Source organism: Echiichthys vipera (assembly GCF_963691815.1).
Source record: "Echiichthys vipera genome assembly, chromosome: 4".
NCBI lineage: Eukaryota > Metazoa > Chordata > Actinopteri > Perciformes > Trachinidae > Echiichthys > Echiichthys vipera.
Genome location: NC_139829.1, coordinates 5,927,348 through 5,947,731, shown reverse-complemented (window position 1 = coordinate 5,947,731; position 20,384 = coordinate 5,927,348). Strand labels below are relative to the sequence as shown.

Sequence of the window (20,384 nt, the reverse complement as noted above, 5' to 3'; positions counted from 1 at the left end):
GTACTTAAGTGCAGAGCTTGAGTAAATGTACTTCATTACTCTATAAAAACTAATACTATATAAACTATATGATTGAACTGCTGTCTCTGGCTCTTTCTTGTCTGTTTATTCTACTTTAAAACTACTTATTACACATTTAAAACAACCTCTTAAACAACTTCATCCAGTAGAGCTGCAACATTTAATCAAATATGAACTAGTTGTCAACCATTGAATAAGTCTAAATCTATCACATGTCAAAGTCATTACAAATACTTAGGAAAGTTAGATTATTAAAGGTACACTTTATGCAATATGACAACAATAATAATAATATAACAATAAAAAAGTTCAATATATAAAATATATATTAAAAATAAATATGAGATAAAAACTTATAATAAAACAGATACGATTCTTGTCCGTTTACCCTGCTTTTAAACTACTTTGTTACACATTTAAACTACTTAATCCAACAATTAATCGATTAATTGAGTAGTTGTCAACTATTTTGGTAATTGATTAATCGCTTTGAGACATTTATTAAGTAAAAAAGTGCACATTTTCTGATTTAAATGTGAATATTTCCTTGTTTCTTTCCTCTGTGACAGTAAACTGAATATCTTTGAGTTGTGGACAAAACTAGATCCACATTTTTCACCATTTTCTGGACCAAAAAACTAAACGATTAATCAAGAAAATGATCGACATAATAATAAATACCACTGTTAGTTGCAGCCTTGCCTTACATATACAGATGATGTAATGTATGAAGACATCTACTAATCCTGTGTTTAAACCCTGTAAAGCCTCATTATAATAGTATAGATGCCCTTTAAACAGCTTAGCGTCGTCAAAGCTGAGTTGCCATGTAAAAAAGGGTTTGTGTGAGGTAACATAAAGGACATAAACACAAAACAATAGTAGAAATTTAGAGGGACACTCCTTAGACGTTGGCACCAGAGTACTGTAACAGGATGACTGGCTTTTTTCTGTGGTTATCGGTCCTCCCTTTTGCACGCACACGTATCCAGTTCAATACTGAACAGACGCCAAGTGAAACCTTCCAGTGCAGGTGTTAATGAGTGTCAGCGTAATGGAAATATTAATAATAATGATATTGAAAACAGTTTGATTTCTAGAAGCCACATATGCCCACACGTTATGCTGTTTGTCAGTGTTTGTATCCTGCAGAAAGAGAAGAGTCTGTTACAAATGAATAATAATAAAAGTCAGTGTTTTAGCCTGTGGTGCAGTACAGCTGCAACTGATTGTTTTCAGTATCAAGTCGTCTGCTGATTCTTTTTTTCCTCTTAATTGTTTGCTCCTTAAAATGTAAGAGGATGTTTAAAATGGCATCCAGAATTTCTTAATCCACTTAACTTAATTAAGTTTTGAGTTGGTATAATAGACCTTTTTCTTTTGTCATTATTTGCAATGGGAGTGACAATGCATGTTTTTTTCTGGTCCATGAAAGTTGAAAAACGTGAAAAATGCAGCGCTCAACACTGTCGTCACTCAGCCGTTCAATCACAGTGCAGGAGGGGTGGGACAGGCTACCGTAAAGATGGTCACATCCGACATGTGCAAGTGCTGAACCAACGTATTCTCATGAACAGGTTTATAGGATATTGTGTGATATCTAACGAAAGTCAGACGAAACAGGGTGACGGACCGGCCGTGGGCCGTGACAACAACGCACCGAAACTACCATTACCGTTAGTACCGCGGCTCTACTCCGAGTTCCTCACCGATGGCTGAACTTCTCACCCTCTCTCTAAGGGAGACTCCAGCCCCCCTCCTGAGAAAACCCATTTCGGCCGCTTGTACCCGCGACCTCGTTCTTTGGGTCATGACCCAACTTTCATGACCACAGGTGAGGGCAGGAACCAAGATTGAGCGGGAGATCCAGAGCTTTGCCTTCCGGCTCAGCTCTCTTTTCGTCACAACGGTGCGGTAGAGCGACTGCAACACCGCCCCTGCTGCTCCGATTCTCCGGCTAAACTCACGCTCCACCGTCCCCTCACTCGTGAACATGATCCCAAGATACTTGAACTCCTTCACTTGGGGTAAGGACTCATTCCCTACCCGGAGTATGGAACATGAAGGTCTGAACCAAATTTTATGGCAATCCATCCAATAGTTGTTGAGATATTTTAGTCTCCAATCGACGGATTTTGCCGTCCCCAGAGACCAATGTTACCCTAATGTTCTTTTGTAGCTCATTTCATATCTATAACCTCACTTCTTTATGTCCCACTACGTCACTTTTCTCTGCATCCCCCTGACCCAAGATACTGTTATCTGTGAAAATGTTCTTTTTCTCTTAATGGATTAAGTGGAAACATTCTCCAGCGCAGCGCTCCTTACGTTCCGTACATTTGATCAGATCAGGAGGAGGGAGGATGAGTAATCATATTTATTATTGCTCTTATATAAGGCCCTGGATCGGACGAGGACAGCGTGGTAACTGGTACCACATGGGAGACGATCTGATCTCTGTTGCACTTAGTCTTTTTGATTTTCTCCGGTGTGTTTGGCATCAATCAGACCTGGGCTGACATCACAGCAAGCTCCGTTTGTAAGTTTGTCCTGAGCTCAGAGAGGTAGCTCCAGCTAAACCTGCTCTGCCTCAACGTCTCTCTCTGCTCTAATCTAATCCTCTCCTCTAACACAATTACCTAATGCTTAATCCCCCTCCTGCAGAGGCCGAGAGGGCTTCCTCCACAATCGCTGCCTTTCTTCTCGTCAGGCTGAGTTGGACTTTCTTCATTGTCACGGTTCTTTTACAGTATAAAAGGTCACTGGGGCGGATGTGTGTTGGTTTCAGTTATATGATGATCTCTCTGGCTCCATGTCACTGTACTGTATCTGTATCATATTAGCTGCAGGGATCAAACCACTTTGAAATGGAGTTTTTTCTATAACGTATCAATTTACAGCTGTGTCACACGGAAGAATGATGCAGCGTTGACCCAGTTAATGCTCATTTTCCTTTTATACTTGTTTCCTTTATTGTTTAACGTGACTTTGGCAGAAAAATGAGTAATGGTTGGTTTTATGCTGGTTTGAATATTCTTGGTTACAAACAATCTGGAGCCTCAGTTTTGGTTTCTGCCCGGCTTATTGCCTTATTCCTCTTCTTTTGATTTATTTGTTAATTTATCATGTTGTGGCCAGACTGAACCTTTCTCTGCAGCGTTCTCTGCAGACAACCCTCACACGATGAGGTCTGCGTACATTTTTTGATAACGATATTCCGTGCAGTTTTGTGTAATGGGGTAGAGTAAACTGTTTGAATATAATGCATTTAAGTCTGCTTTTTTTTTGTGTTTTGTTTGAATTTATGTAACTGTGTAGTCCCACTGTAATCATGTTTTCTTGGGAGCTGCAGCCAAACACTATACAACAGTGTATTCAAGCTAAAAATAGTCATAATTAAGAGTGGAGTTCTTAACAAACCAGCAGGATTAGGGGCCAAACAAACATGAAACACTGCAAAACAAAGAATGGACTGCTGCTGCTGCTCAATTTGGGACAAGTAAGTCCTTTAAATGTCGGACTCCCAGAACAGTTGAGACCAGTTCAGGACCGCTGGGGTCTGAACAACAGTCACTTATATAGAAGTCTTCAGATCTATTTTTAGGAAGAAATCAATGCCCACAGCAAGAAAGTGAAATCAAAGACACAGAGCGGATGTATCTTGATACAGTAGAAAGAAACCTGATTGTCCTCAGTGCTAAAGTGACTCAGCCAAGCTTACAAGCAAATGGATGGCCTTAATAACAAAGTACGACTATAGTTGTCCCTCATTTGCAATAAAAAAAAACCTGAATATCTCATTTCAAAAACAGGAAAGTAAACAATACTGGTTTAAAGTTTCCTCATTGAAAAAAAATGGAGAATAGTCTTATTCATTTTTAGTAACAGTAGAATCATACAACTCAAAGAACCCTCGTGCTGTTTCATCCAAGTGTTGTTTATCCAGTCGTATGCTCGGTTTTAATAAACTTAATTTATAAAGCACTTTTCATAAATTAAATTAAATTCAGCTTAACGTGCTTTACACAAAATAAAAAATAAATTAGCAACATGCGTATTAAAAGATGTGACAGTAAAAGTGACAATAAAAACTAAAGTGGAAATGAATTCAAAGCAATATTAGTTTTAATATATTTTAAAACTAAACGGCGGCTGCTCGTCTCATGTGTGGTGGGAGTTTCACAGTCGGTGCATCACTACTTTTTTTTCTTAAAAACAGATGAGCCCCCAAAATTATAATGTCCCTATAGTGTCATAGGGACATAACAATTTTGGGGGCTCGTCCACTATGGGCCAATGTGTCTTGGAGAGGGGACTGACCCAGATGACAAAATGTGACGTCAGTGAGCTTATTATTGATGGCAAAACATAAACAAAACAGGTCTTAGACACGGGAGGAAGAGATATTGGAGCATGGGAGCTGCGGTGAGCAGAGATTTACTGAGATTTAAGCACTGATTGAAGCGCAGTGCGGACAAGGTTTTGGCCGAGCGTCTCTGTGAGAAACAGGAGCCAGTCCGTCCGAGGTCGATGCACACAGAGGAGCTTTTGTTTCCACGGTTTCATTTTTGAAGAGAGTCGAAGAGCCCGGAGTGCTGGATCTGAGCATCAGACACAACGACAGAACCAGAAAGCAGGCTGGAATGTGAAGGCCTTCGACGCCTGGAGAAATACTTAAAACCGTCTGAGTCTGTCTGCTCTGGTTTCATTACCTGGACTGGACTAACTTAAAGAAAAACAATAACTATAAGTGTGTTTTATAGAGATGTGATCATGAAATCTGAAGGTTTTTAATTATGGAGCCGCCTTTTTTTATAGTTCCCATCCGGACAAATCCGATTCTGAGATGTGCAACATGAATATTTCAGGGTCTTTAAAGCCTAGATTACTAAAGGAATATTTCTACAGTTTTGGAAAGCAAGAAAAATATTGTTACTCGTTTTCTCATGCAGATCTTGGTGGTAGTAGCAAATGTTCAAACGAGAACTTTGAAGGCTGAAGTGGAGAAGGGTTCCATGTGAACAGCAGTTGATACATACTTCTCGTATGTATCTCATGATATAAGAGCCACACCGATGCATCAGTCTACTCATTGGCCAAAGATATGATGCAGAAAATGATGCTTGGTGTGATTTTAAAATGTCATCATAGTTATTTTTTATTCAACTGTTAAAAAAAAGCATAATTCATTCTAAACACACAGTTCTTTTTAGCGATGTCATTTTTTATTTATTTCTTTATTTAAATATAAGGACCATTTCACAGTCGTCAACATAAACATTATAAAAATGTTTATCCCCTGTTGCGGTAAATGACATCAGTTGACAGGAAGTTAACAAGGACCCAGGCTGTTTGCGTACCAATAGAAAAAGGTCTGAAAACTTAAAGACTATGAGCCACGCCGCTGCCCTCTGGCAATCAGATCTCCTATCGGCGATCTCGAGTAACCACGATGACAACAACGATATGAAAATAGAAATGATCGCCCAACCCTAGTAGACTCATTTCGTTTGACACTTAAAGTCTCCTTTCATCACTGAAACAGTTTGGAAAACAGATCTTGTGTAGTTCTTACTATAAACAAACTATGGCTGTATTAAGAGAACTGTAAGCTGAGTGGTGCATGAGGCCAAAAAAGTTCAGCTGCCGCGTCTAAAAATATCCGGATGATCAGCACTGCTTCCGTGTTGTGTGGCCTGTAGAGCAGGCGCAGCAAAGACTTCCTGTTTAGTGCTCCCGCTAACTTGAATGGGGATTCAATTATTTAATCACGCAGCTCTTCTAGACTTTCAAAATGTTATCGGACTAAGATCAAATTAGTGAAGTCAAAAAAAGTATTCACAGATTTACAGAAGTCTCTTTACCTGTTTAAAGCAGTTCTTACCTTTCTGGCTTTTTAACACTTTTCTTTTGTAATCTGTAAATGCTCCTAAAAAGCATATGGCACACTAAAATGTAAAAAAAAACAACAGTTGTTGAAACTAATCAATATTAAATTCTCATATATTTATGAGTCTGGCCAATCTTTTTTTTTTTTTTGTCCGAATAAAATTATTTACAGGGCTTCCTGCCTGTCATCGTCACTTCGTTTCACTTGCGAGGCTCATGCTGTGTTCAAGTGTCATGGGAACGTGCAATGGAATACCTGTCAAAGTCGAACCTCCTACTAGTGAATTCTGGATAGGTTCAATCTCCCCCGTATTCGCTAGTAGGAGGTTCCACTTTGACAGGCATAAACGTCCAACTTCCCATGGTACTTGAATGCAACATTTCTCTCTCAACGGAGTGTCAGAGGTCAGGCAGGGGGAAGAGGGTGGTACTTTGGAGGGAAGCGCTGAGTGCTCTAACTGAAACATGCAAGATAGGTAAGAATTGCTTTGAGTCGATGGGAAAAAGTATTTTTTTTGGACCAGAGGGCAACACATGATGGACTCGATAGTTGCTATTCAACTTCTTCAAATTGGCGTCAAATTGGCTTCAAAGCCCGGCACACTTCCTGAGGGCCCAGTACAGACATGTAGATAAAGATATCTAAAAAACAAAAACCGGTACGAGCAACAGTTGAGAATTAGGACACAAAAACTGATTTAAACTTTTCATCAAACAAGTAAAAGATAAAGTACATCAAAAAGTTCTAGAACTCAGTATTTACCTTTTATAATTAGATGAAAACAAGACTTTGTTTATATGCTTGAGCGTTTTGAGTTTAGGCAGCAGAAGGAAGCACAGAGCAGGGGAGATCTGATGGGATTATCTGGTTCCTGTATGTAGAGTATGAAGGTCTTTACTACACTGTCTCCGGACAAGGCGGAGAGGTTTTTTAGGTTTTTAAAGAAGTTCTTGCTCCTGTCCTGGAGCTTTTGACCATACTAAACGGTCCTCATCATCAGTAGATCAACATCTAAACAGGTTTCGCTTAAAAGCTCTCGAACAAGCGAGAGAATAGACCTTGACTTGAAAATGTTTTGTCTGGCAAACAGGTGATATAAACTGATAAACATCAAGTAAATACTCATATTTGAGAAGCTGCAATTACTACATTTAGTGCTTTTACTTTCATTCAGGAAAAACCAGCCCAACAGAAATGTACAATCAGCAATAAAAGCAACTGGGACACGGCCGTTGCCAGAATCCCCACCAGACAACGTTGAAAGATAAAGAGGTTTAATCTCCTGATGAAACTCTGTACACGCATGTCGGTGATTGATATTGGCTGACAAAGCCAGTTTAGCTGCTGGCGGGTGTTACAAATCCCTGTCACAACAGCTCTGTTACCAAGTTTTCGGCAACACATGGACTGAAAAGGGCACGTAGTCACGGGTTAAATCAAGGTTTAGTTTTTATGCCAAAGATAGAAAGTGAATCAAGAGAAAATATAACAAACTGTGCGGGCGCAAACAAACCTCTTCCCCATTACTTTGAATTTAAATAGATTTCTTTATGCTGTAAACAAACAGACGATTTGAAATACGTCTAAAGTTAAAATAAATAAAATAGCAATAAAATAAATTATCTGATGGCAGGGAATGTGGATTGACGTGTTCTTTTTCCAAAATCGAATCAGTTGTTCTTTGGCCCCCGGCTGATCTGTCAACTTAATTTCACAGAAAAGATCTGTTCATGTTCATGTTGTGTGTTGTCGTGGGAAGAGGCACAAAAATAGACGCTTTGTGTTGGTGGCAATTTGGAAAGAAATGATCCAGAACCTTTTGAGATTAGCCCAGATGCAGGGGAAAGTACTGCTAGCGTGGTTCAAAGAGAAGAAGGAAAATAGAAAGGTAGAATCCAACACTTTTAGCCAGGCTAGTGAGGGGGCTTTAGGGGTGAAAATGTCGGTCGGCACGGACTGAAATATCTTAACAACTAGTTTATGGATTGCAAAGAAATATTGTATAAAACATTCATGTTCCCTAGAGGATGAATCTGACTGACTTTGATGGGTTGGATGACATTTCTATCGAGCAACTTGAGGGAAACCGAAAAACAAACAAACATCTGAGGGTGAAAAAGAATGCCGATATACGCAAAGATGCCAACAAAAATGTCAAACTGGAGATACGACAGGATTCAGGAACTTCTGTCGGTAAAGGCAGACAAATTCAAGGCAACGGACTCAGTTGGTTATGACCAAGTGATGAACTGCGTGACCGCGGTGTAATCCACACTATGTCCTCCTTTCCTACACGCTCTACCCAAGTGCCAGTCTCGGAAACCATCGGCTGTCTATCTGACGACAGGGCAACGGCTAATATTTTGAGATTTTCCCTCTGTTCGACGTTCCTGCCTGTTAATAATTATTACTATTTTTATTAAAGATAGTGCGACTTGTTGCTGCTCATGGGGGAATTGTTGGGTCTATGTAAATCATCAATAAGTCATAGAGTTTGGTCTTTACCCGCTCTATATGTAAAGTGTCTTGACATTATTTTTGTTATGATTTGGCACTGTTAATAGATTTAATTGAATTTCCGGTGTAGCCAGTGCCAAGATATCTTCCTCCAAGCAGCTGTCTTTGTTTATGGTCCGATTGGCAACTGGAAGAGTTGAGAATGAAGTTGGAGTTGAGAGTAGGCATCTCTATCATCTCTGACGAAATGCCCTTTCAGATCACCATTACCAGGTCCAAGCCGGTCCAAGCATATTTCTAGTTCCCATTTTGAAAAATGACAGAATTGTTATTTTAACTCTTTCCTATCGATGAAAAAGAGAAGGAGAAGAAGAAGAAGAAAGAAGTGAGCGTAAAATGTTCACAGGTTCGGCCATTGTTGTTCGTGTTGTTAGTGTTTGGACCCGGAAATCGCATTTTGAAAAGGCATCGCGTCGGACTGAAAGACCGGATTAAACAATAAAAAAAAAGTGTAATTCCGGAGCAAAATCACCCCATGGTCTTTTTTGGCACTTACATGCATCAAATAAGCCATTGAGACAGCTTTTTTTGGTGTAACAACTATTAAGGGAGAAATCTGGCAGACGTGGCTAACACTGATTAGCTCGGGGCAGTACGGTGAAGGCATTAAGAAAAAGAAGAAGAATTACTTTATTAATCCCGCAACGGGAAATTCGATTTTTTCACTCTATTATTATTATTCATGTTACACACACACAGGCCCGAAATACACATATGCACAAACAGGACCTATATACAGGCAACTAACGGAGAGATGTCAGAACGAGGGGGCGGCCAGTGGATCGGCGCCCTGAACAGTTGGGGGTTTGGTGCCTTGCTCAACAGCACCTCGGCAGTGCCCAGGAGATGAACTGGCACTCGAACCGGTGACCCTCTGGTTCCTAGCCGAGTCACCTATGGACTGACTACTGCTGCCCAAAAAAACCCGTCTTTTTTAACCACTATTACTGCTCAAAATAACAGCAAACCTCTGCAGCAGCATGAGAAGAGTCCCTACACAGAAAACAAAGCACCAACAACGTAGTTAGAGAACCCAGAGTTTATTAAAAGAGTGTTTTAAAGACTTACCTACTGGCCCCTGTACCAGCTCCTCTCATAGTAAAGTCCATTCAAGTGGATTACCAAAGTCAATCCCGAAGGAAGGAGCCCATTGGTGCTCTGTTTTCTGTGTTTGGACTCTTCTCATGCTGCTGCAGAGGTTTTCTGTTATTTTAAGCAGTATTAGTGGTTAAAAAAGACGTTTGAATGCCTTCATCGTGCGCCGGAATTACACTTAAAGGGAAAGCTCTTTTGAATACTCCAATACTTTTCTTTGTATGTTACAATCAGTCAATCAATTTGAAAAAACGATGACATTTAGCTCTTTAACAGGCTCTGGCGAGGTGATGATTTCTGCTTGTAGTCGAAGTGACGCTGCCTCGATATTTTGACCTCTGAAGAGTTTTCTCCTCCCCTGTCAGTTGCCCCCTCATCCAAATGATCTAACTGGCTGTCAGCAGCCATTGTTAGCGAGGGGAAGTCACTGGCTTGTGCTACAGGCTTGTAATTGATTCGTGCTATTGTTGGCTTTGTTTAGGTGTTGACCGTTTTGGGGGCAGGTTTTCTCTTTCCAATGGGAGTTTCCCTGAGCTACATTTAGACATGGGCTCCGAGGAGCTTTCTAATGCTCTTGTTTGACCACCACTTATAGAGGCAGGTGTGTGTTTTCTGTTGATGAGCGCCGTAAATTTGGCGGACGCCTTCGAAGGCGCTCCCACAGCAATGTTTGGCCCTGAGGGTTTTTTGGCTCAGAACGAGGGTTGACTTTTTGTGTTTGTTTGAGTCTGTTCCTGTGCCAGGTGGCTGTGTTTATAACGACTGTACTTTATCAGATATAAAGATGGGAGGTTTGTTATGCAGGATAAACATTTGTTTTATTTCAAGACGAAGAATTGTGATTGTATTTCTAAGATTAAGAACAGGTCAGCCAACAGTTCAGCCTGTTATTAAGCCTGAGGGTGAGGTTGGGTATGTGTATATCGCTCCCTTAAACATAAAACTGAGGTCTTATTTTTAGTTCATTCCTATCACTGGTAAGAACTTTATACGTTCATGTCTGAGACCAGAATTTATCCTAACGTTGGAGCATTATTCAGCCGCCTTCCTGATTCCTTTTATCGTCGCGTTTCATATTTCCAAATATTCTTTTTATGATCGAAAAAACCTGCATGGCATTAAATCTGATTCTGATCATACTGAATTGAACTGAATTGAATTTTAATTTGTTTCAGACACGAAAGAAAAACTAATACAAAATTATACAAAATTAAATTAGTTAACAAAATACGAAGAAATTAAAAAAAAGCATGTAACAACATGAATTCATTAAGCAACACTGACATGTCTGAAAAGGAGTAGGAATAAGTATAAACTTATTGAATCCTACTCCTTCTCCAAATCAGTTACTTGTTTGTACTTTTGTTCCTGGTTTACCTTTGCATGCTATAATGTAACTATACAATAAATCATATTCAATTTATAAATAACATATCATATATAAAAATACAATATATATATAGTAGCAGAGATAACACTGGCTCCGGGAGTCAAGTACAGCCAGCATTTATGATCTCTGATTTAAACTAATATTCAACACAGTACCATACTCATAGACTGTAAAACACCGACCCTCACGACCCGAATCCTCCCGCTGCTCCAAATTAGCATCTAGTGTATGTGCCATAGACAGCAGACTGTATTGCAAGTCATGGTGCAAGTGCGGCTATTTAATTAGCATAACAAAGCTAACGTTAACATGGTTTGCTCCTAAACCATCTGTTGGTTCAGTTGATTGAAGAGCACACCACCACAGGAATGACCACAGTCCAGGTCGAGATGACGGAGTTAGCATGCTAATAATGCTAATCCTGACAATTAGCCTCCAAGGAGAAGTGAGGGCCAGAGGCTAACTGTCACTCAAGAGGCCACGCCCCTAATTATTCAGAAACTTTAACCTCCAATAAAATAAAAACTAGCATGGTACATGGTGTTGTCATGGAGATAGGACCTGAACATACAGACTAGAATGTTTTTTTTGTAAACAAGTCCTAAATAGGTTTAACGATGTTTAACATGGGGGTCAATGAGAAACTGTTCTATTGTGCAAACTGCTCCTACTGGAAGATCGGAGAACTGCAGCTTTTGGCACTTCCTGATTGGATCAACCAGGAAGTGGCTGTGGTGGGAGCTTGGTCTCTTTGTCTCTTCTTCTCCGTTGTTGGTGTATTTCTGTGGCCGTTACAGCGCCACATCCAGGCCTGGCATGTGTATTACAGAGTTTTTAGCCGGTTTGACTGGTTTCGTGGACGCAGATATTTCTTGAGCTGAGTCCGTGTGGACGGAAAACTTTTTAAGAACAATGGAGGCAAAAAAAGGTTGTTTTCGATCGTGTGTACCCTGAGTCACAGTGTGAGCGTTACATGTCATTGTACAGTCACAATAGCTGATGGAGCCAAAAATCTCTAAAATGAATTCCCTTCATGACGGGCCGTCAATCACAACACAGTGTACAGAGACAATTAGCTTAGCTTATCGGGACAGAGGCCTGAGACACGGAGAGACAAAGTGAAATAACAGTGATTAACGCAGCAGAGTCAAACAGCTGTCAAGCAGCCGAGAACACATTTACGTAGCTGGTCTATGAAACGCAGGAGGGATCACTTGGTTTTTGTTTTTGTTGACCAACGTTTATTTTGAAACTGACTGATCATTTTGTTTGTTGAATGGGTTCCTGAAGAGGACTATTTCTGGTTCGAGAAAAAAGACTCATTTTGTTTTGGTTGTTGGAACGGTGGGTTTGAAATCATTGGATTGAGAGTGAATACTTGTTTTTTGTTAAACAGGATTTGGTCTTCAAAAAGTATTTTTACGAAAATGATTCCCCTTCTTATATCCGGGACAATACGGTAGATGTGCTGTGATTTTTTTGCTTGCTATGCGGGGAAAAGTGCGTTAAACAAAATATGACAGCTGACATTTGGAGTGAGGCGGGGTACAGCAACCATTCACACTTACATTCACACCTACGGGCAATTTAGAGTCATCAATTAACCTAACACCTGCATGTCTTTGGACTGTGGGAGGAACCCGGAGAAAGCCTACGCAGACACGGGGCCCCAGCTCCCAAATACGACTTTAATTAAAAATGTCTATTAAAACAAAATCAGTAAAGCCATTTATGATTCTCCATTACAGCTCTTGTGATGCTTCTTACCCCCTGTTCCTCTTTGTGGAAATGTCTTTCCTTTCTCTCTCATCATCACTCTGCTGACACTTTTATTCGCCTCACATTCCTCCAGCCCACATATACATCCACGGTCATTCAGTCAGGATGGCGTATGTGAACGTACATCTGATGAGTGTTGGAGGAGCGAGTGTGTGGAGGAGGCCCCGCTCTGGATGCCAGACATTTCTGGTGTCCCGGTTGGAGTTTTCTTTTTCACTTTTTACTCCCAGAACCGACACGGGGAGCCAAGAAACACATCACCTAATATTAATTCATTATAATATTAATTAGATAAGGTGAGAGTCTTACATTGCATTTTACATTTAGCAAATACAGCAGAGAGTTCAGGAAGGTTACTTTTTGGTGCATTTGTCTGTTGATTTGTGCTAAACTAGCATCAACAAATGCTTGCCAGTGTTTGTTTTACAGTGCTTTCTGAATGTTACTATATATATTGTGGATATTAAAGATGCACTTTGCTGTGGTTAATTACTTAGATATCAGTGATAAAACCACCACCCATCTGGATAAAACAAACATATTTTTATTATACATACTTAGCAAAGTCTTTGTTAAATGCAGGAGCATGTGGTGTTTAGATTTAGAGCCATAAATAAAAACCTTCCCTCTGGTAGAACGACTGTGATGCATTAGTTGCATCGTTCATTACAATAAAGCATGAATATGTTTCCAAAAATAAAAGTGCCTTTCTGTTTTTTAGTGCATGGTATTCAAAATGAAATGTGCTGGTTCAGCCAGTTTATTACCTGCAGGAAACACTGAACAATTGTGATTTTATGGAACACTCAAAATAAACAGAAATGATGTTTCAATATTTGTTCTAAAAAGGGTTGAATATAAACTATGCAATGAGAGACAGCTACTTGTTTAGATATATTTATTTTGACATAAACATGATGAGGACATGATTACACCGCGGCCACGTAGGCCATTCAAGAATTAGCCATTAACAACAAAGTCTCTGGCCGTTCCTTAACTGTGTCTGATGATTTCAGCTTCTATTTTTCGTTTCCGACGCCGTTGTTGCAAGTGTAAGAACTTCTGGACACGTATTTGCAGTTAAACCGAAAGCTGTTTTAGTTTCAATGAGTTTAGGTGAAAAGTGGCAACTGGGTAGAGCAGCGTACAGCAGTGTTTGGGATAGTTCACTTTCTACATGAACTAGTTCAAAGTTCAGTTCACAGAGCACTGTTGCCTCCCAGCAGCAGGGTTCCTGGTTCGAATCCCGTCCAGGGCCCTTCTGGAGTTTGCATGTTCTCCCTGTGTCTGCGTGGGTTTTCTCCGGGCTCTCCAGCTTCCTTCAACAGTCCAAAGACATGCAGGTGTTAGCGTCATTGATGACTCTAAATTGCCCGTAGGTGTGAATGTGAGTGTGAATGCATTCAGGCACAACACTCTCAGTCACGTAGCCGGTTTCGGAATCTTGTCGTCTCTCCGGTTAGACATTTACCTCGGTGTCTTTGTGTAAATCACCCGTCTTCTTCACCCTTGGGTGTTTGTTTTCTTTCGGTCGGTAAGGACGCATGATAGAAACATCATCAACACGCCCACTGGCTCACCGTGAATCCTCCACACAACAAGCTGCTCTTTTCACACATGGGCTCAATCAGTTTTTGTTTCGTTTTTGTGCATATAACCAAACATTTTTCTTCAGAAAATATGGCTCTAGGTTTCCACCATCAAAGTACAAATCCAGTCACTTTTTCCATAGTGTAAATCTCTTCTATAATTTCTAACCATTGTTTTATAGTAGGGGGTTCAGTCTTGTGCCAGTTTCTTGTAATTACTTCTTTTTGTCTAGTTTTATTTTTTTTTACTTGTGATCAATAGTATCTTGGCTAAATATCCATAATCACCCAAGACACAATCATTTATATTTCCGAGGTACAGAGTAAAATTTGTTTAATGTCCAGTCTCCTCCTCTGGGTTAATGTCTACATAAGTTCAAGTTTGCAGTGAATGAGGAAAACTGGACTTGTCCAATGAAGTATTATTCCCCCTTTATTTTAAGCAGTGTAGTTTTTGCCAAACCAGAGGGTGCTGAGAGGGCTGTCTATCTTTAGAAGCCACTTCCTGTGTGTTTGTCACCAGGGTGGTGCTGATCTGGTCCACGAAGTACTGAGTCAGGCTAAAGGAATGTGAGACAAACTCATATTTATTTAGGGATTCTCTCTTATTGACTCCGAGTTTCGTATCGACTCGATCAGTAAATGCTAGGCACTGTGGCCACTATAGTCTGCAGAAAGACTGCAACCAGGATCTAATTGCAAAAGCCATTTCCACACTTCCACAGGCATCAAATTCAAAATGAGTGGCTTTTTTCTTTCAGAGCCTCCATCTTGTCACATTCATGGTCAATATGTGTGTTGACTCTCTTTATTGAAACACATTCGCATCTCTACTTCCTGTCCGTCCCCTATATGTTCCCCTCTTACACCCCCACACACATGTTCCTGTTACACTTCTGCCCTCACTACAAGCCTGACTCAGAAATTGGAAGTTCCAGATTTCAGATTACAAGTGAACACAGACCGACCGCTGTCAACTGCGCACTAACATGGCGGCGTGTTTCCACTTAGGGCGCACTCACACTGTCCACCGTACCGTGACCCGTGCTTTAGGGTACTTTCCCCCCTCTCCCTCTCCCCCCGTGGGCCAGGCCCGTTTGTACTCACACTACCTGGGCCTCGGCGAATGCTTCTTGCTGCCTATACGTCATCACGCCGTAACACGTCACACGCATTGATGACGTCATGGCGATGCGTGGCTTTGTTTCCAGATCTTTCCGTAGACCTCTGAGTTTTTGTGCGTCTTGTCGACTGTTTTTGAATCTTTTCATCGACCAAATCTGCAGTAAACACTCCACCTCCGCATCACACCAACGTGAACCTTTCGCCGCCATTGTTTTAAATGTCCGTGCATGGTCCCTCCTTCTCCTACCGCAGCTAGGCGCGGTACGCTTGCACTCACACTGGTCAAACGAACTAGACTTTACCCGTAAAACCTGTTTTGGCACGGTACGGATGGACAGTGTGAGCGCGCCCTAAGAGAGGGAATGTCTCCACAGACACACAGATGTGACCGACAACAAGTGCTTTCATTAGCGGGTCACATGTTTTAACTCACTCTTTGATAGAAATTAATTTAACAGACAATTAAATCCATGAACATCTGAAGGATTATATCTTTAAGACAAACCTGACAATGTGTCTAATGTGTTTTTTAATTGAAGTGTTCTCTTATCAGATGTGAGATTCCTGACTTTCTGGTGATGGTTTGGTCTTTACTTCCTTATTTGGTGAATTTTTTAACATTCAAAATCTTCAGAAGTGACCCTGAACCCTTCAGTTTGAAGAATTGATCGCTCTGTGTTTTGTTATCGTGTCTCTGTGAGATGAATCGGAGCATTATTGTGGGAATCGACCCAGCGGGTGGAGCGGGGCGCTGCCCTTGAGCGCACTGCGTTTCTCAGTGCTTGAAGTGGTATCAGCAGCGCGGCGGCCTCTGTGTTTGGGCTGATAAGCACCTCTCCTGCTGTCAAGGCCCTCAGCTGCAGCTGCGACTCAGACATTATTCTCTCTGCAGGATTTACAACAGTCCAGGGGTTTGTCTCCCCCATTTATCTGTCACACACACACACACACACACTCCCTTCTGTAACACACTATGTGAGGAGGTTACTGAAGTTCACGTCCTGTGTGTGCATGGGTCATGGTGGTTTGTCCCAAAACTCACAGATTTAGGATAAAACTTAAAAACTTAAATGCAGGAGCAGGAGCAGTGCTTAAAGATACTGTATCACTTTTTCCAAATTCACAACCGCCATCCTCATTTTGAACTTGTCTCCATGGCAACGGAGACTCAGCGGAGGGGACTTGGCGGTTGACCGAGATGTTAGCGAATAGATGGCTGAGCAGAAAAAGAAAGTAGGCAGTGAAGCACAGGGAGTCACACAGAGCCTTGGAAATGGACACTGATGACTAACGCTCCCAGGATGCACAACAGGGGAGTCGAGAACCGCGCGCACGCCAGATTACACGCCATTCCTCTGCGGCGGCCTCGGCTTTAATGATTCACACTGACTGTGGCTCTGCTATTTGGAGTTGTAGATGTGTTCAACTCTGTGGAGGTTTCTCTTCCAGCAGGAACGCAGGCTGCTGAGTGGAAACACATGCTGTTCAGATGAATTATTGAGTTATTAACTGCTTTAAAGTTGTGCTGCTGAGTTGAGTGATAGCAGGCGGCTTAAGTCCTTTTACAATATAAACTATTTGGCTTTTATAGTTTTAACAAAGACCAGAAGCTTCCAATGTTGGAAATATAAAAACATACATGCTATTTTTTATTTTTTTTTATTTTTTGTTTTATTTAAATGGTCAGCAATTGACTGATACTGAACATAAGGTTTATTATGCTATTTACTTTTATTTATTCTTTATTTAAATGGTCAACAATTGACTGATACTGACTGAACATAAGGTTTATTACGCTATTTATTTTTATTTATTCTTTATTTAAATGGTCAACAATTGACTGATACTGACTGAACATAAGGTTTATTACGCTATTTATTTTTATTTATTCTTTATTTAAATGGTCAACAATTGACTGATACTGAATGTGATGCTTATTTAGGTATTTATTTTATTTTTTATTTTTTGCAGATTCGCATCAGTCCAAACTCCACTAAAAAGAAGACAAAAATTTAACGAAAAGATTTTAGGTGAAGTCAGATTTATTTTATAAAGGCTAATAAAAAGAATCCTCTTTTCATACTTGGTAGCATAAACACAGTGATGTATGGTAGAAACAATATCAATGACTTTGACCTGTTTCCCACTGCATGCTGTGATTATTTTCCAGATGAATCCCTTAGTCAATAAAATATTATCTCAGTTCCTCAGAGTCCTATATTTCATATTTAAATGTCTTGTTTTGTCCCAAATACATTCGGTCAACAAAGATATTAAAAAAAGCACATTCTCACTTTGGAGTTCATGCTTTAAACAATGTTATTTCATCTATTGATTTTACTTATTTCCTTCAAATATCACAACTATTTTTCTTTTCCTTTTTATGCTTTTTACTGCGTTTTATATTTGATATTTTATTCCTACTGTGAATCTTTTCAGCACTCTGACTCTTGTTTCTGTTAATCAGCTAATCAATAAAAGACCCATATGGAAGAAATGATCAAATATATTTGATATGAATATATAAGAAATAAATGGTATTTTGTAGTTAAAAAACATTTGGTTGAGTTTAAAAAAAAAAAATATATATATATATATATATATGTATATATATATATATATATGTATAAAATATAAAAAAAAAATATATATATATTATTTATATGTGTGTGTGTGTGTATGTATATACGATAAATACATTTTTTTTTAAATGTATGACAGAGGAAGCCGTTAACAAACTAATAATACAGTATATGGAGAAGGGGTCAGATTAAATAAGTGTTTACTTCTTTCCACTCTTTTTTGGACAAGAAAAATCAAGTATTTGTTATTCATGTATGAATGTTTTCCAGTTGTGTACTGTTTATTTCACGTTTGAAATCAATTGAAATGAAATGAAACAGTTGCAGCTCCACTTAAGTAAAAGGATCAGGAACGGTGTGGTTTCACTCCTAATCTGTCAGAAGTCACTCTGCTCACTTTGCTTTAAAGTGGACTTTAGTAACACATGGATTGGTTTCTGTTGAGAAGCGTCCAGCAGCGCTAACACGCAGCTTTGACATGTTGTTGAATGAAACCATCTCTGTCAACATCTCTGTGTGTCTTTTTAGTTTTTCATGTTCAGGAGAAAAGACAACAACAAAAAGCAGAGATCGTGACATGATGCAAACAAGCTTACAGAGCTCACATTCATGCAACATGCGGCTTGTGTTAATTCCCTGTTTGGCTTCATACAGGCCACAGCTTGTATTGTGGTGCCAGTTATCCAGTAAGCTCTGTTTGGTAACAAGCTATTGTTTTGTTTGTGCACGGCCGCACACATGAATCACAGAGTGTGACTCAGAGACCAAAAAGAGAAGAGAGCCAGGTCACACACGTGCTCATAATTAAAGGGTTTCATACCAAAATGAGATGTCGGGAGGTTTTGAACGCGACGTCCGGCGTGGTAACGACGGCCTCTTTCCCTCTAATCTGCTCAGAAGAGATATTTGAAGAGCCCGTCCCAATGTGTTATTTCTCTTACAGAGCTCGACGCAGGAGATCGGCGAGGAGGCCGAGGAGGACGCCATCTTCACCATCACCCTGAGGAAGGTGCAGCTCCATCAGTCGGCCAGTAAAGGGCAGCGATGGCTGGGAGTGGAGACGGACTCGGCCCTGAGCCTCTACGAGACCTGCAAGGTGCGGACCATCAAGGCCGGCACGCTGGAGAGGCTGGTGGAGTACATGGTGTCGGCGTTCAGGGGCAAAGACTCCACCTATGTCACCATCTTCCTCTGCACGTACCGCTCCTTCGCCACCACCAAGCAGGTGCTGGATCTCCTGCTCAACAGGTAACAGTGACTCACCTGTCTGTCTGGATGATTAAAGTTTAAAGTGACATTACAAAGACAAGTTTATTTCTGTAGCACAAAACGACATGAGCCCGTGGATCGGGCCTACTGGGCCAGTTAAATCCTAAAATGTTGCTCAAAAAATTATCACAAAAAGATCCTAAATAACCAGATGTAACTAGATATAACTAGATAACTAGATGTAAAATGACCACAGAGAGAAATAAAACAAGGGCAGACACATAAAATGACTAAAAACAGATGCAAAACCACCAAAAAAAGATGCAAAATTACTAGAAAGAAAAGAAAAAAAAGATGCAAAAACCACTAGAAATGGACGTAAAAGGAAATGAAAACAGAAAGAAACCCCTTTATTTTAAGTTCAGCTTATGTAATGTTATGTTCAGGGCTGCCACTAACAATTATTTTCATTATCTATTAATTGATTAGGTGTTTATGGTTTATAAAATGTGGATGAGTGTTTAACAAAAAGCCAACAAGACAACGTCCTCAAATGTCTTGTTTTATCTTAAGATACTGGTTTTATTGTCACAGTGGAGGAAAGAAACCAGGCAATATTCACATTATTCATCATATTCACATTAAATTCAAGATTCAAGATTCAAGATTCAAGAAGCTTTATTTATCCCGAGGGAAATTATTGTGCAACAGTTTCGATACAAAGGCGGAAAAGGATCAGAGTAACAATAAGCATAAACATAAATCAAATCAAAATAAAGCTAACGTCAGATAAATCAAGCAATGAACCAAGTGTGACAGAGTGCAACAGACATCGTGGTTAAGCGTAGTTATATACAATATACAACAATACGCAGCGTGCAGTTTAGCAGCAGATTGAAATAAAATAAGTACAAACTAGATAAGTGAGAAGGAGCGATAAGTTATAAGTGTTAAAAATATTAAAAATGTTAAAAATGTAGCAGCATGTCCTACAGAACTAAGTGACAGTATGGCACAGTGGAGTGTAGCAGCATTTCGTACTTAAGTAAGTTACGGTAAACCACAGTGAAATGTAGCAGCATGTCCTAAAGCACAGTAAGTGTATCAGCAGATAGTTACAGTAAACCATTAATAAATAAATAAAGTGATGTAGTGGTGATATAAAGTGACAGTGTAGTATAGCAGCA

At 40.0% G+C, this 20,384-nt stretch overlaps 1 protein-coding gene across 6 annotated transcripts in view; it reads left to right on the top strand.

Moving 5' to 3' along the window:
* Positions 1–20,384, top strand: part of LOC310946130 (ral guanine nucleotide dissociation stimulator-like) — a gene marked incomplete at its 5' end in the record, with an annotated part of 77,365 nt that overhangs the window by 33,534 nt on the left and 23,447 nt on the right. For all 6 annotated transcript variants that reach the window (XM_083912479.1, XM_083912480.1, XM_083912478.1 and 3 more), the window contains one exon: positions 18,932–19,236. In XM_083912479.1, the coding sequence (XP_083768605.1) occupies positions 18,932–19,236 (305 nt within the window). The remainder of the gene's footprint in view (positions 1–18,931; positions 19,237–20,384) is intronic.